Source organism: Poecilia mexicana, unplaced genomic scaffold (genome assembly GCF_051168715.1).
Source record: "Poecilia mexicana isolate PSO_F unplaced genomic scaffold, ASM5116871v1 scaffold_9, whole genome shotgun sequence".
NCBI classification, from domain to species: domain Eukaryota; kingdom Metazoa; phylum Chordata; class Actinopteri; order Cyprinodontiformes; family Poeciliidae; genus Poecilia; species Poecilia mexicana.
The window spans coordinates 30,640,334-30,654,794 of NW_028263378.1; the positions used below are offsets into that span (position 1 = coordinate 30,640,334).

The 14,461-nt window shown below is 39.3% G+C and overlaps 1 protein-coding gene across 1 annotated transcript; it reads right to left on the minus strand.

Annotated features, from left to right (window-relative positions):
• Positions 1–451: 451 nt before the first annotated feature.
• Positions 452–14,171, minus strand: LOC106930528 (TNF receptor-associated factor 2-like). Its single transcript, XM_088009130.1, has 10 exons — positions 12,345–14,171; positions 10,900–10,978; positions 9,824–9,922; positions 9,288–9,449; positions 8,546–8,620; positions 8,343–8,417; positions 5,335–5,817; positions 4,828–5,005; positions 4,583–4,731; positions 452–3,204 (listed from the first exon to the last, which is right to left on the minus strand). The coding sequence occupies exons 1-10, from the start codon at positions 12,530–12,532 to the stop codon at positions 2,986–2,988; spliced, it is 1,707 nt and encodes a 568-aa protein (XP_087865256.1). The 5' UTR covers positions 12,533–14,171; the 3' UTR covers positions 452–2,985.
• Positions 14,172–14,461: the final 290 nt, after the last annotated feature.

Genomic DNA, 14,461 nt, shown 5'->3' on the forward strand with positions numbered 1-14,461 from the left:
CAATGGTCTTAAAAATCAACCACTGTCCTCTTTAGCTCTGCTAAAGAGCCATGTTTGAGTGATAGGCTGGTCATGTTTGCAAATTTGTAGTTAACTATAGTCACTCCACTGTTATCAACTCAGTGACTTTCTTGCTAAATTTAGCAACATTTCAGAAACAAAACATTCCAGCCAATATCAGAATCAGCAGGTCAAGCTTTTTGAAGATTAGTAATCTGCCAGAAAACTGTCATCGGTGCACCCCTGGTTTCAACTCAACAAAAATCCCATGAAAATATAAATGTTTTTTATCTGAACTGTGTTGGAACATTAAATAACTCAATGACATCAATTCATTTCAGCCTGCAGTCTCCATTGGTACTGCATCTCTGAAGTCATCTTTCTGGTTATTTTTGCTTCGCTTTGCATTTTCCTTTTGTGTTTTTAGAGAAAGTTTGAATTTTTTGCATGTTGTCAATGTCTTCAACAATTTTTTTTAAGGAAGGGATCGTTTAGAGAGAAAGTGTTGGAAGATTATAAAGTTGTTGCAGACCATCAGCAGTCCATAACTCTCTGTCCACCTTTATTCAGTGTAACCGAAGGCAACAAAACAATAACCAAGGCTTGATTCATACTTCACACCATAGAATTTCTTTCAGAGGAAAGGAACTGCAAAGACACATTGACAGGAATGTTAGCAGCAGAAGTACGGCAGACAGAACTGATGGGCTTTAAGAGACAAATGATTCCCAAAGAACAGCAGAGCCAAACACAGACCAATCGCTGTTATGCAACAGTATGTGAGAAATTCTGACAACACTGTGAGCAAAGCTTATGGGAGAAACATAAAATAAGAATGATGACGTCACCAAATGTTGGACAGTACACAACAGTGAGCGCAACAGCCAATAATGGTCTGATCTATTGCTTTGACTGTAGACTTTATAATCTGCCTCTCTGTATTGTCAATCATCAGCAATGCTTAAATACATAGTGCATCATTTAAAATGCAAAAAACAATTCTATAGGTGGAATTAAGATGATAGAATCACTTTATGCACTTTATGGAGTTTTGGTGCATACGTACATCGCTGGCACCAAGTGAAGCACTTAGAACTGACCGAATCGGATGGATTTCAATGTGCAACCAGATCCATTATGTGGCATCTGGGTGATCAACATGGCAGGTGATGTTCTTTTTTTTCCACAATGCGAAACCAAAATATGACACTAACCAGACTCCATCAAGTTCAGTTCATTTTGTCTGGCATGTCTGGGAGCCGTCCTCTGATCTTCACTCAGCGTTTCCGCCGGCAACTGCCTGCAACATGTCACTCAAACTGCCACTCGACAAATATGAATTTAGAGGAAATGTTTGAAACGCGTTTAAAATGTTATTAAGCATTGGTCACTGGTGTTAAAATGTGGAAATACTGTCTGAATAACATCATGCGCTGTACCTCCAATCCACCCATATGATACATGTAACAGTTCATTTCGATTGGATTGAAGATTGTTTTGTTTTTTTGGTGGCATTACCTCAAAAGTCTGATAATAATCAGACCTGGGCAGGAATTTTAGAAGCTTTAGTTTTAGCATAAACTTTTTCAGTTTTCCATTTCTCCTTTCAGACGTAGAAGCTCTGATCTCCTTTTTGTTCAAATAACCTATCCAGAATCGACCACCTGGGTGCTTCACTTGGTGTTTAAATTTCTTTGGTTGCTTTTCTGCAGCCAATTGTTTTAAAAGCATGGCCTATATTTCCCTGTGCATAGCTTGCACACCTGTATTAAACGTGTTACTTAAATAAATCTGAAGTCCTATTAGATTACACCACCTTCAAAGCAAAGCGCGAATTTCATGAACATGACTTTTGAAATAACTATCAACAAACTATCAACAAGTCACATCAAAACAGAGAACAAGACCAGCAGGAGAAATGTGCACATGTGGACTCAGACATACAGTAACTATAAACACATATGAAACTACAAGTGTTTTAGCTCATGTGTTACCAGAACGTTATGCTGGCTTTCATTAACCAAGCACCACATTGATGCTGGGACTGTAGCGGCCTGTTACTGTAACGGCTTCACGATCATCAAACCAACTTAGACCACATAATACAGTTGACAAGTAGTTCATTTTCTCCTCCTTAAAGCTACTGAGTTTGCAAACAAGGCGATGATTACAAAGAGGATCTGACTGAAAGTCTGAATCCAGGAACACCAGTTCTAAAACCACTCGGCTCGGCATCTGGGTAAAAAGAAATATCTGGATAGTTTTTGGTTTTATTCTCATTTTTAATTAACTCAGACCACTTTCTTTTCAGCTTGACTCACGTGTGAATATTTTCTCTATTAAACCCTTTAATTAATCCCAAACCAGCTATTTAAGACGGAAGGAAACTTGCGGTACCAGAAAAACAATCTTGTTGGAAATCAGTGGAACGATCACAGAAGACTTAATGAGTGTCATTAAAGAAGCTGAATATTTTCAGGGACTTGCGTGTTTGTTAGTTATCTTAGCAGTTAGTAAGTTTCTGGGTTATAACTAGTAATAACAAGAGCATTAACTAGTGCCTACAGGAAAGCTTCCTTTAAACCTTGAAGGTGAGCCCCTTCTGAAGCACCAGGAGCTTCAACATGTTCATGAGGGATTAATGAGGCGGGCAGAGTCGGCTCGTTTCACATAGTACACTACACACTTGTTGGAATGCCTTGGTTAGTAAAAACGCTGTTTAAAGTTCTGCAGTCACTTTGGTGATTAGTCACAACTTTGATGCATAAAAGCTCCTTCTGATTGGTAAAACAGAGACTGAAGGACTTGAATAGCCAACAAAGAAAAAATGATATCTTGCATATTGTCAACAACAACTGATTCCAAAACCAAACGACACAACACCTCCCAGAGAGAAGTGCCGGTTACTGCTAATACGAAGGCCGGTTGATGAACAAGTTAGTTGCAACAAAAGGCAAAGTTGGGATTTCTGCTCTTACGATTTCTCTAGAGCCCAGTGAGGTCGACGATGGCCTTTATGAAGATGGTGTCGTCACGAATGTAGGAGTTTTTGGAGTCCAGCTTGGACAGAGGACAGAAGAGCGGGCAGCCGCTGGCGATGTTCATGTCGCTGACGGGCCTCTGGAAGGACGAAGATGAGATGTCGGGCCGGAAGGCATCGATTATGTGCTCCCTGTTGTTCTGGTCAAGCAGCATGAGGGTAACCTGCACAGATGGTACAAGTATTACCCAACGGCGGCTTCAACAGGGAATCTGGAGCTGAGGCGGATTTTGTTTCACTGTTTGCAGGCTGATATTGGAGATTAGTACAGCAGAGATTTGCACTACATAAGACTATTCTCTACAGATCAGACTGAACTAATGTTAATAATGCGAATCCCACTAAAGGTGCATTTAAAGGTGCACCTACAAAGGTGTGTTGTAGATTTCAGTTTTCTGGGATCTGGTCTTTAATGCCTAGACCAAATGAGAATATCAGGGTAAAACCCTCAGGAAACAGCCCTCTTTCAATTTCAGGGCGTAATAAGAAACTTATCTGGCCTTTGAAGTAACGTCAGGAGAACAAGAGCCCACAAAACACTTATCAGTCATTTATTTAGAGAGAAGTCAAAATAAAAATGCTCTGAATGAAAAATTAAGTACACCTCAAGAGTTAACAGCTTATAGACCTTCCTCTAAAGCTGTGGTTGTAACCTTTTTATATATTTGTTAAAACTGTCACCAAGACAGATAATCTGTCTCAGCTATTGCCTAAACTTATGACTGTAGAACACTTTAGTGCACAAAACATTCATGTAATCCTACAAACAAGTTCAAGTCTACAGCCCTCCACTATGGTGTTTAACACTTGGTGAGACGTGTTTGTTCTGGTTCCGTTTTTAAAAACATGGCGCCTTCCACCATGTCCAAATACATCTACTTCTGTCTTATTTCTTCAAAAAACATTGTTCCAGAACAATGTCGTTTGTTCAGATGCAAGTTAGCAAACGTGCATCCTGCTGCCATATTGGTTTTAAAGGAAAGAGGCTTTCTCCTGGTATCCCTTGTAAATACAGCTGCACAATGAAAATTGAAGTTTATTTGTTGCAACTGGAGGATGAGTCAAGTGCAAATGATGTAGGTTGTGTGATTAATAGGAGTGTTTACTGTGTGCTCTGCTTGTTACAGTCTGATGAGCGTCTGCTCTCCACCTTACTTTCTTTTGTTCCTCAACAGGGAAAGCTGCCTACTCCTCTATTTAGACTATAATAAGTAGATTAACACAGCTTTATATCGTACACTCTGATGTGGTGTTCTCTGCTGGATGTAGGCTTAGAAAATAGGCCACAAAAGCCTGGACCCAACCATCAAGCAAATAATTTTGGCCTGTCCATGCCTGAATTTTGGGTTCAAAACTTACACTAAGCATAAGAAAACTATGAAATTTTCTAATTTAAAAAATTCATAAAAGTTTATAAAACTTTAACTCAACTTATCCTGGTTCCAGTCTAGATGCAGAGCCCTACAGCTAGTTTAAATTTAGTTGGATTCTGTTAAAAAAAGCAACATAATGTTTAAACTAATAATAAAAAAAGACTTCTACCTTCTGATTGAAAGGCCACTTAAGGAGTGCGTCACTGTGTCCTCTCATCACCACAAAGAACAGAGACAGGTGTGTGCCGCGGCCCGTCCCGTCACCATTCAGGTAGATTCGTAAGCACATCTTGTAGCCGTATTTACTTGTATAAAACGCTGGAAGACAAAATCAAACGACTGAGTGAGTGTGAAGATCTTGGTTACTCCAGGCCATAAGCGCTTGGTGAGAGCATCTCCGGATGGAACGCTGACCGGGAGAGAACATAGCAGGAGCACGGCCAGCCACGGCATCCTGCCTTTTCTTGGTGAAATCAGAGATCTTCCAGATAAAGACGCCATCGTAGGTGGCTGCAGACATCTCCCTCATCTTCCCCTCCATCTCCACGATGGACAGGTCCCTCAGGCTGACCGTCCTTTCCAGCTGACGGACCTGCAGCAAAGCACCAAAGGAATAAGACCGTTTTAGCTGGATACTTTCAATCCACTAAATCCAAGGAACACAGCAGATGAGTGAGGGAGGGAGCTGTGGAGAAACTACTTAAAGCAGGGTCAGGTTCTTGAAAGATATTTCAACCCATCATCTCTAAATGGAAAGAGTGTGACACAACTCCATACCGAGACATGACCATCAACCTAAACTGACAGGGTATGATGTGGTGTTACTGAGTATGTTATGGTGTTATGGGCTATGATGTGGTGGTACTGGGTATAACTTTGTGGTACTGGGTATGTAAAGAGGCATCCAAGGCTCATTCGTACCTTGTTGCTGAGAATCTCGATCTTGTCCTGGTCCAGTCTGTGCTGGCGGTTGTAGGCTTCCATGGTGGTGCAGGAACGCTCCATCTCCCGGTTCAGGACACAGACGATGTTTTCAAACGTGTTCACTTTCAGCTCCAGCTCCTGGCAGCGCCGGCTCAGCTCGGCCACTTTGGTCTTCTCGCTCTGGAGCTGCAGCTCCAGGGCGGCACCCATGGCGCTGGGCAGCGGGGTGAAGGACGTGGCCAGGGTGAGAGCGCATGCACCCTGCACGGGAGCGGGGCCGCCCCCACCCAGCTGGCTCATCTTCAGCTCCAGCTCTCTGAGGGACTGGTGCAGCACCTGGAGCTTCTGGCTGGCCACCTCTAAGGTCTGTGGTTGGAGGCTCTCCAGACTCACCTTGATGCCCATGATGAAATGCAGCAGCAGGTTGAGGTGCTCGTATGAACACTGCCGCTCGTGGTCGTGGATCTTTTCCTTCTCCACCTTGGAAACAAAAATAGAAACTGTAAAATTAAGAAAATAAACAGTTTGTCTCTCTAAAGATTTGCATAAACAACAAAAGAGAACAGTAAGATTATGTGGCAGAGCTGGTTCATAATGAAATACACAATGAATTAAAGGGGAAGTACTTTGTGTTTTCCAGGTATATAGTACCATTTTGTGTTTGCTAATAGCTGCTGACTAGTCTGAAGGAGCTGAGTGGTGGAGTCACAGCGGAGGGCTGCTCTGTGAGGAGGAAGCTTGGAAACTGCAGCTCCGATGAGGACAACCAAATAAATGGTTGTCATGGAGATCGGAGGATTTCTTAAACTTGCGTGAAAGACTCAAGTAACACTCCAGGTATGTTTTTTGATGAGGGCATAATATTTTAATATTATTACTCAAAAAAATGTATTTTACCTAAACTTTAAAAAGTTTAATTGTTCTCTTAGACATTTCACAGTTGAGACTGTTTCGTAGAACGTTCATCCAGCTGAATAAAGACTCACTACTGACACACAATGTGTGGACCTTAGATCAGGCAGGCTTTATAGTCGGAGTTCCAACCAAAATACAATGAGCTAATGTTAAAGTAAGATTCCAGGAGAGATCATTTATGAGTTTTAATAGAAAAATACTTTTGTTCAGACTAACTGATTTGTCAGAGTTGCTTTCAGAATGTCAGGGACCGACAGCATTCAGAGTGGTGGTGGGGGAGCAGAGGGTTGATGACTCATCATAATCATCAACAGTTAGAGATGAAAGGAAAAAACAACAGCTGTAACAATTAGCTAGGGGGTCACAAATCCATGAAGTTTTTCACAAATGACTCATGATCTGATTCAGGCAACAGTCCAAAATGGTAGCTGATAAACTTTGTTCAGTTATCAGAATCAAAGTTTTGATCATTTTATTTTGTAATATCTTATTTTATGGCGTCTTTGATTATTACACCGAAAAAAATGTCACTTCTTATTTTTCAACACCTTTCAAAAACTCTAAGTTGCCTTTAGCTAAAATGGTGGTTTAAACCACATGACTGTGGTTTAAACCACATAACCAAAACATTTGGTTATGTTTTGATCAATAACCAAAACATTATTGATCATTGATTTGTGATCAATATCAAGTTAAAACAGAGACTATGACACCAAATACTGTTTGGCTGAAGAGCTTCTTAACAAAACAGGTAGTACTAAATATTGTTGGTGTGATTAGTAACCTGATCAGTCCAGTTTTCTCTAACATTTTAAATAAAAGGATGGGTTTGACAAGATAAACCAGCTCAAAAATATTATTACGTAAAATCATAAATAAAAAATGTATGAGTTTCACCGAAAATAAAATATTTGCAAGACAGAAAATTTGCAAGACAGAAAATGTTTATATTACCCCTGTTGATTCATGCCAGATTAACCTAAGCGCATGTAATCCTCCGTGTTGCTTTGAAACGGTGATCATGTGATCAGTGGTCATATCTAAGGAACAATCCTTTAATCTGGAATCTAAACAATATCCAAGTCATTCAATTAAAATAACAGTTTTTTATTCTTTGTTTTTGACTACTTATGATGCCCCTTATGGTAATGCCACCCTGGGCAGGGAGCCATCTTGCCTATGCCAAACAAAACTGCTGTTTTATTGTCACATTGCATAAACAGCAGATTTAAAGCCAACAATACAAGATTTAGCAGACATGTAGCAACTACAGAAGACTAAAAGGGACAGCATTAATAAATACCTCCTTCAATCATTACAATAACCATTTATCTGCCAATCAATTTAACAAACATGTCATTAAATTGTTAAATCCAAACTTACATTACTTTATGAAGGTATTTAAATGTGTATTCAGTTATTTATGTCTCCTGCTCCTGCAGGTTTATGATGAAGTACTTCTCTGTCAAACTCACCTATCACAGTTGAGGGGTGGGGCTATGGGCTTATCGCTATGCCATGAAGCAGAAGTTAGCTTTTGTTTGCAGCTTCTGATTTAGAAAATGGCTAAAGGGAAATTCCACCTAATTTTACACTACACTGAGCATCTTTAATACACTCTTGAATGTGATAGGCGAGTTTAACAGAAAACTATTTCATGATGATGATGATGATGATGCAGGATCAGGAACCATGACATAATTAAATAGACATTTAATTAATTATTGGTTTGCATTTTAATGATTTCACATTTATTTAAACATTTGTTTACATCATGGTACATTTAATTCATATTTTAAGGATGAGTTTGTTTGTTTTTTCTTGATTTTGTCCCTTTTTATCCTCCATGAGCAACATCCTCTCCAACAAGTGTTTTTCCAATAACTTGGCAAACTTACTGATATAGTCAAAAATGCTAAATTCTTTAGCTTACTGGCTTACTGGAGGAAAAAAAATGTTTACCTGACCTTTTTGTTTGAATATGTCTGAAGTGTGATATAATTCATTTTGCCAAGTTATTAATGATGGAATAGTTATCACAGTAGGCAGTCATGCACATATAGCAATTTGTGACAAAAGTATCTACTTACAGACGTATCGCAGCCAACAACATGAAATCTGCATGGTGTTTTAAATTTACTGCAGAACTTAATATGGTCCACATACTGCAAAACAAAACAAAAATGAAAGAAGCCAATGGCGTAAAGAATGTCAGAGAGTTTGATCCCAAGCTCAGAGCAGAGAGAGGTTCATCAAACTGAAGAATGGAGGAGAGTGGAAACGGCCAGGATACCTTCTCACGGGGGATCTTTTTCTTCGCACAGCCTTCACAGATCATTGGGTACTTTGGGCAGATTTCATCATGAGCCTAAAACGACACCGCACATCAGTTCAAAACATTTACTGTCAGAAAGGCGCACAAAACTGTAATTCGACAAAATGAGTATTTCCTTTTAAAATGTCACATCTGAAATTCAAGTTTTACTTATTTGCCCTTAGCAAATGTTTATGAACAACAGCAGATGAAAAGTGTTGTTCATTCAAATTTTATATGGACCAAAAGAAAAAAGCTAAATATTTTGAAAGCTGCACAAAATATGATAATATCTTTACTACATTATTAGTGGTAGCAACATTAACAACTGTAAGAACCACACTTTGCATGTCACTACCATTTTCTCCCGATTGGATGGAGTTTCAATGAATGAATAAATGGCCAAACTAAGTGTAAAATGAACTACGAATAATGATAATTGTCTATGACTTATCTGTGACAGATCATTTACAATATGATCCGTCACATACTCATATGATTATATGACCAATATGATAGTATGCCATAAGTAAGCATATCCATGATTCTTCAAAACCATGACTAATCATGGTATTCATTATTCATGAATCCAAACCATGAATAAGTTCAGTGAAACCCTTTCAGCTTCCTGCCAGCCCAGTGTTTCTGAGGATGACCGTATTTGGTAACAGGTACAAACAAGCAGCGCATCATGAATAGTGTTTAGTTGTTTAATCCTCACCTTGATGTTCTTTAAGAGGAATGGCTCTTTGCAGTATTTGCAGTTCAGTGTCCTCTCTGGACACTCTCGCTCGTTGTGGCGCTCCTGTTCATTGGCTCTCATCAGCTCTTTACACGATGGACACATGATGATCATGAAGTCACAGTTGCCCTCATGGCTCGCCTGCAGGGACCCAAAAGCAGCAGTTTTCTTACCACTTCATTATTTCCATCAAAAGTGCATCACAGTTCATGCCTTTGAACCAACCATGGAACCAAAATGATGGGAGATCTTAGTTTTGTTGCATTTAACAAACAGGAAATAAAACAATTAGATTTTTTTTTCTATTTGAACACCAATCAAATCAGATCAATTAATGGAATTATCCAAATTAATTATATTTGTAAACAAACATATTATTTATGAGCTGGATCTGATAATTTGAATGGATGATCAGATAAATCTATTTCTTTTTGAACGGACTAATCTGTCATAATCCTCAGTAACAGATGAAGGGTGTGGTTGACCCCAGAGGGAAATAATGCTCTGGGATTTACCTCAAACTCTCTGACAGTTCCAGTCCATGTGCATCCTTCATTAGGACAAACTGCTGCCAAGGCCTCCACCTCTCTCCGAGCTGCGTTGTCTGGGAACGCCTGGACAGGAGAAAACGGCTGTTATCGCTGTGTAGAGTTACAAACGCTCTGCATCGGTTTACCGATGGACACAACGCTGGGAGCTCACTTTTCTCCCCTGGCTCTAATTTCTTCACCACATATGAAGATAGACAGCAGAACTAGAGTTTCAGTTTCTGCTTCTTTTTTTTTTATGGCAACAATCACAGAGTACTCAAAATGTTTTGTAGAACTAGATCCAAGACGAGCAGCAATGGATCGGAAACTCAGAAAACACTCATATGTTACTCTGTTGACTCTCAGATTTTTTTTTTTATTGTTTTACATCCACATATATTCTGCCTCCCATCAAGAAAATATGGAAAAGTTTAACACTGGTTCAACCTTACTACTGATCCTTTATTATTTCACCTTTATTTAATCAGAATAAATACCCTTTGAGATTAAAAACCTCTTTTTGAACAGAGACCTGACCAAAAGGCAGCAACAAATACAATACATAAAAATTACACAGTTAAAAGAAAATGTCAAACTATATAAAAAAAAACAGCTACCTGTTGTTGAATTGGGCTCAAGAACTTTTAGTTTGGATGCAAAAGCAAAAACAAGATGAATTCAGTCAATCTCAACATTTCTTGAAACAAGTTCCAAGAAGAGGGAGCAGAGTGAACAAAAGTCTTATTACCCAATTCAGTCCGAGCAGAAAGAAGCCACAAATCATGTGAACAAGAAGTATAACACTCAACACTTCTCAGTGTGACTGCAGTACAAATATAGACCAGCAGGAGTCTAGGTAATACCTTGTCAATAAAAGTTAACCAATGGGATTCCCTAGCAAACTTAGTCATAGTGACAGACCTGTGTAAGAGCTGAGCTTTGTGATACCGATACTAAAACTTAAACTGAGCCTGAAGTTGACCTGCTGTGGTAGAAATCTCAGGTAAGGACTAAATATCTGAAACATTACAGCAAACAAAAGGAAGGTTCAATGCGCTTACACCGCCAGGCTTGAGAATGGAGGTGGGCTCCTCAAACAAGTCCTCCTTGATGCATGCACTGCATTTCTGTGGTCCAGAACTAGGAGAGGGAAAATAGATAAACACACATGACTACTGTTTCATCTGCTTTTAACAATCTGTCAATACATCATACTATTTTCACAGGAGATTTACCAAAAAATATAAGAAATAAATGATAATATAAAGTTGTTGTACTTTGACATGCAAAAGCATTCATACCTGAAACATTTTTAGATCGAGGGCCAGGACTTTTGATGAATTAATTTCATATATTAGCTTGTTAAAATTTTAATGAAATGATTCACTTTTTTTTTACGAAGTTTCTGACAGAAACCTTTGCATTTGCGCGTTTCTGATACACATGCAAACAGCAGTGATGGATGACTTTTTTTTTATTCTGCACGTAAATGTTTTTGTCATTCAGACAGTAACACTGTTTAATTTTAACATCTTTAGCAACACATCTCTTGTCAAGAAATCTTATTGGATACGTCGATTAGACAGTATTTGAGCAGTGAGTTTATTATACACCGACTGACATTGACCCAGAATTAGATACGTTTCCGTTTTTTTGACCTAAGGGAGAACTCAAATGAGCACTCTTGTGTTTATTTATATTCTGATAGTTATTACAAAGCTGTGACAGCATCTCAACTATATTTAATCACACTCTGATAATGATTTGACTTTTTTTTCCTTTTTGCGACTAAGGATAGCAAAGAAAAAGGAAAAGTGCAATTCCATCCTACACATGCGCACTTTCAGACTAGAAACCCGGTGATCTCATTCTCCTCAGCGCACCGTCACTCCAAAAAGAAAACCAATATGAGATTATTTTTTAATTTATTATGTTCAATAACAAACATATAACGGTATTATTTGAAGTCCTACTGCCGATTTCTTTTCAAGATAAAAATGGAAGCAATATATGTTAATTCTGGTTAGCGTAAATACGTTATTCCAAATTTAAATAGACAGCCCAAACTCCATTCGAAAAATGGCGAATTTTAATCAGTGTAGTTGTATTTATAGCTTTGGTGGAATATAATTAATGGAATAAAAGAGTCAAACCTTCTGGTATATTCGGCATGCAAAGCGACTCGATAGTGATTTTATTTCCTTCACGTCGAGCCAAACTTTTCACATTTTCCACTTCCAAACCAGCCTCATCAATGAAAACACACAACCAGCTCATCACTCAGATCCAGATTTTCTCTTGGCTCAGACAGTGTTTGTGAATTAGCCGTATGCCATATCCCCCCACTAATTCCCTTGATGTTATTCATTTTTAATCCTATAAAGTGCTTCCCGTGATAACCGGTGGAGAAGAGTTAAAACGTGAATTATGTGAATGGAGTCTGGCGGTGGGCTCCACACACTCCAGCTAGCACCCTCCACTAGCAGCCCCCACACTCACCACTCACCTCACCAGCTTGTTGAAACAGAACGAACAGAAGCGGTGGCCGCACTGGGCCTGCAGGGGCCTCCGCAGGATTTTCTGACACGAGTTGCACAGATGCTTGTCCTCCAGGTTGTTGGCCAGAATTTTCTTTGGGAAGCCCGGCTTGTTGCCTTCCAGGGAAGATGGTGGAGACGGCTCTTGTGCAGCCATTATTCCCCTTGAACAATATCGGGGGGCTCAGCGGGGTGTGTTCAAGACAACAAACACCGACTGGTGTAGTTTTCGAAATAACCGCCAGCAGTGACTCATTGCTTTTTGGCAAATTTATTAAAACGTGTATACCTGCTTATGTTTACGAGCCCATAACGACGTCTGCCGCTCACGTGCACGGAGCAGGCGTTTGAGTGAGATGGCAGTGACAGCTGAAGATGCAAGCCCGAGAGAGCCGGAGCATCAGGAAGCACGCTGCGGTGGAGTGGACTGGGCTCAATGGATTGGACCTGAGGAGAGGTGATCATCTCGGAAGCAGTGTCAGTTCTGATTCTTCAAAGTAAGGGCTTGTTGGAGTGACCTGGTGGACCATAACTTGTTTCTAATGTATCAGGACATGATGAAAATGAGCTGCTATTTGTTATTCAGATCTAACCTGTACAAAAACACAACGTACTCTAGATTTTCGTTATTTAATAAACAGAAATTAATCCAAAATGCAACAACCATGTATGAAACACTATTACACCCATTAGTAGCTTGTAGAACCACCTTCTGCTCCAATGATGTCCCATAGCATTTCTATCTTATACAATTAAGTTTGCAAACATCTATGTTAGTTCCTTTAAGGTCCCACTGACACGTTTCTTTCAGCTTATGGTCCAGACTTTGACTAGGGCCATTGTAATTGCTCTTTGACTAGGCCATTGTAATTGCTCCAGTCTTCTTGTTCAACTATTCTATTGTGGATTTGCGGCAGCGTTTGGGATGTTTGTCCAATTGATGACAAATTTTGTCCAAGTTTCAGCTGTCAGACAGATTGCTTCACATTTGTCTCCAGATTGTTTTGATGTTGCCTGTGATTTGAAAATGCTCTGTGGCTGTAGAACAAGCTGAAATCATCATGCTTTCAACATGGTATTTGTGCTGATATGTTTTTTTTTTTTTTATCTATTTTTTCTAACCCAATTTTGGTGCTCTGCATAAATACATTCTTGTTTGTTCCCTTTTGGTCAAAGACACTGTATTTGTGGTTGAAAGATATACTCATTCTTTTTCCAATTATTTTTGTTTTGTGCTTGTCATTTTGTATTTGAATCATCTCCCTCCTCTGTCATCCATTGTGTGTTACTAAGCATATCAGATTACTTGTAACTCTGTACCTGACCTGTTTACCATTGCCTCGATATTTTGTTCTCATGAGATTGTCTGTCATTGATTTTGTGCCTTTTCCTCAGTTTTATAAGTTCATGTAACAAATTACCATCCTCTGTGTTAGACTGAACTTAGATCTGTCTCCACTACACCGCACTCTTGATAACTTCAGGCCAGTAGAGTCAGTTTGTAGATCGATCTTGCTTTATTGTTTTGTTCATTTCCCTGTGAAATGCAAGGTTTGGCCACCACCCACTGCCAGACTCCATTCACATGACTGACCCTCAGAGGACAGTCAGTCATGAGAAGGTTAGCCACAGTCTGAAATATTTTCCTTGTGTGAATATTTTTCTCCCTGAAAAATGATGGGCATCAAGTAGTTTGGAAATGATCATATAATGCAAGAGTAAAAAGCTGATGATCTGTGGTCACTGGTGATGTCTTTCGTCTTTAGCACACACATATGCTCCACACCTGCAAACTTTGAGATGATGTGACTTTATGATTGATAATCATAAGCTAATCATGTCAGTTTAGTTGGAGGCACCTGTTGTCCTTCAAAATTCCCTGTAAACAGCAAAGATGTGCTTATTTTTCCACACAGCTTTTTTTATTTTGGTTACTATCCCATTTAGGATTAGTACAACTATTGAAACTATGACAACTGCACTGAAAATTTCAGCAGCAAGAAGTCTAGGCATTTTTTGCCTAGACTCTATATGCCCTCATAAGAAAATTAAGTCAACAAAATAGCCACAAACACACTTACAAACT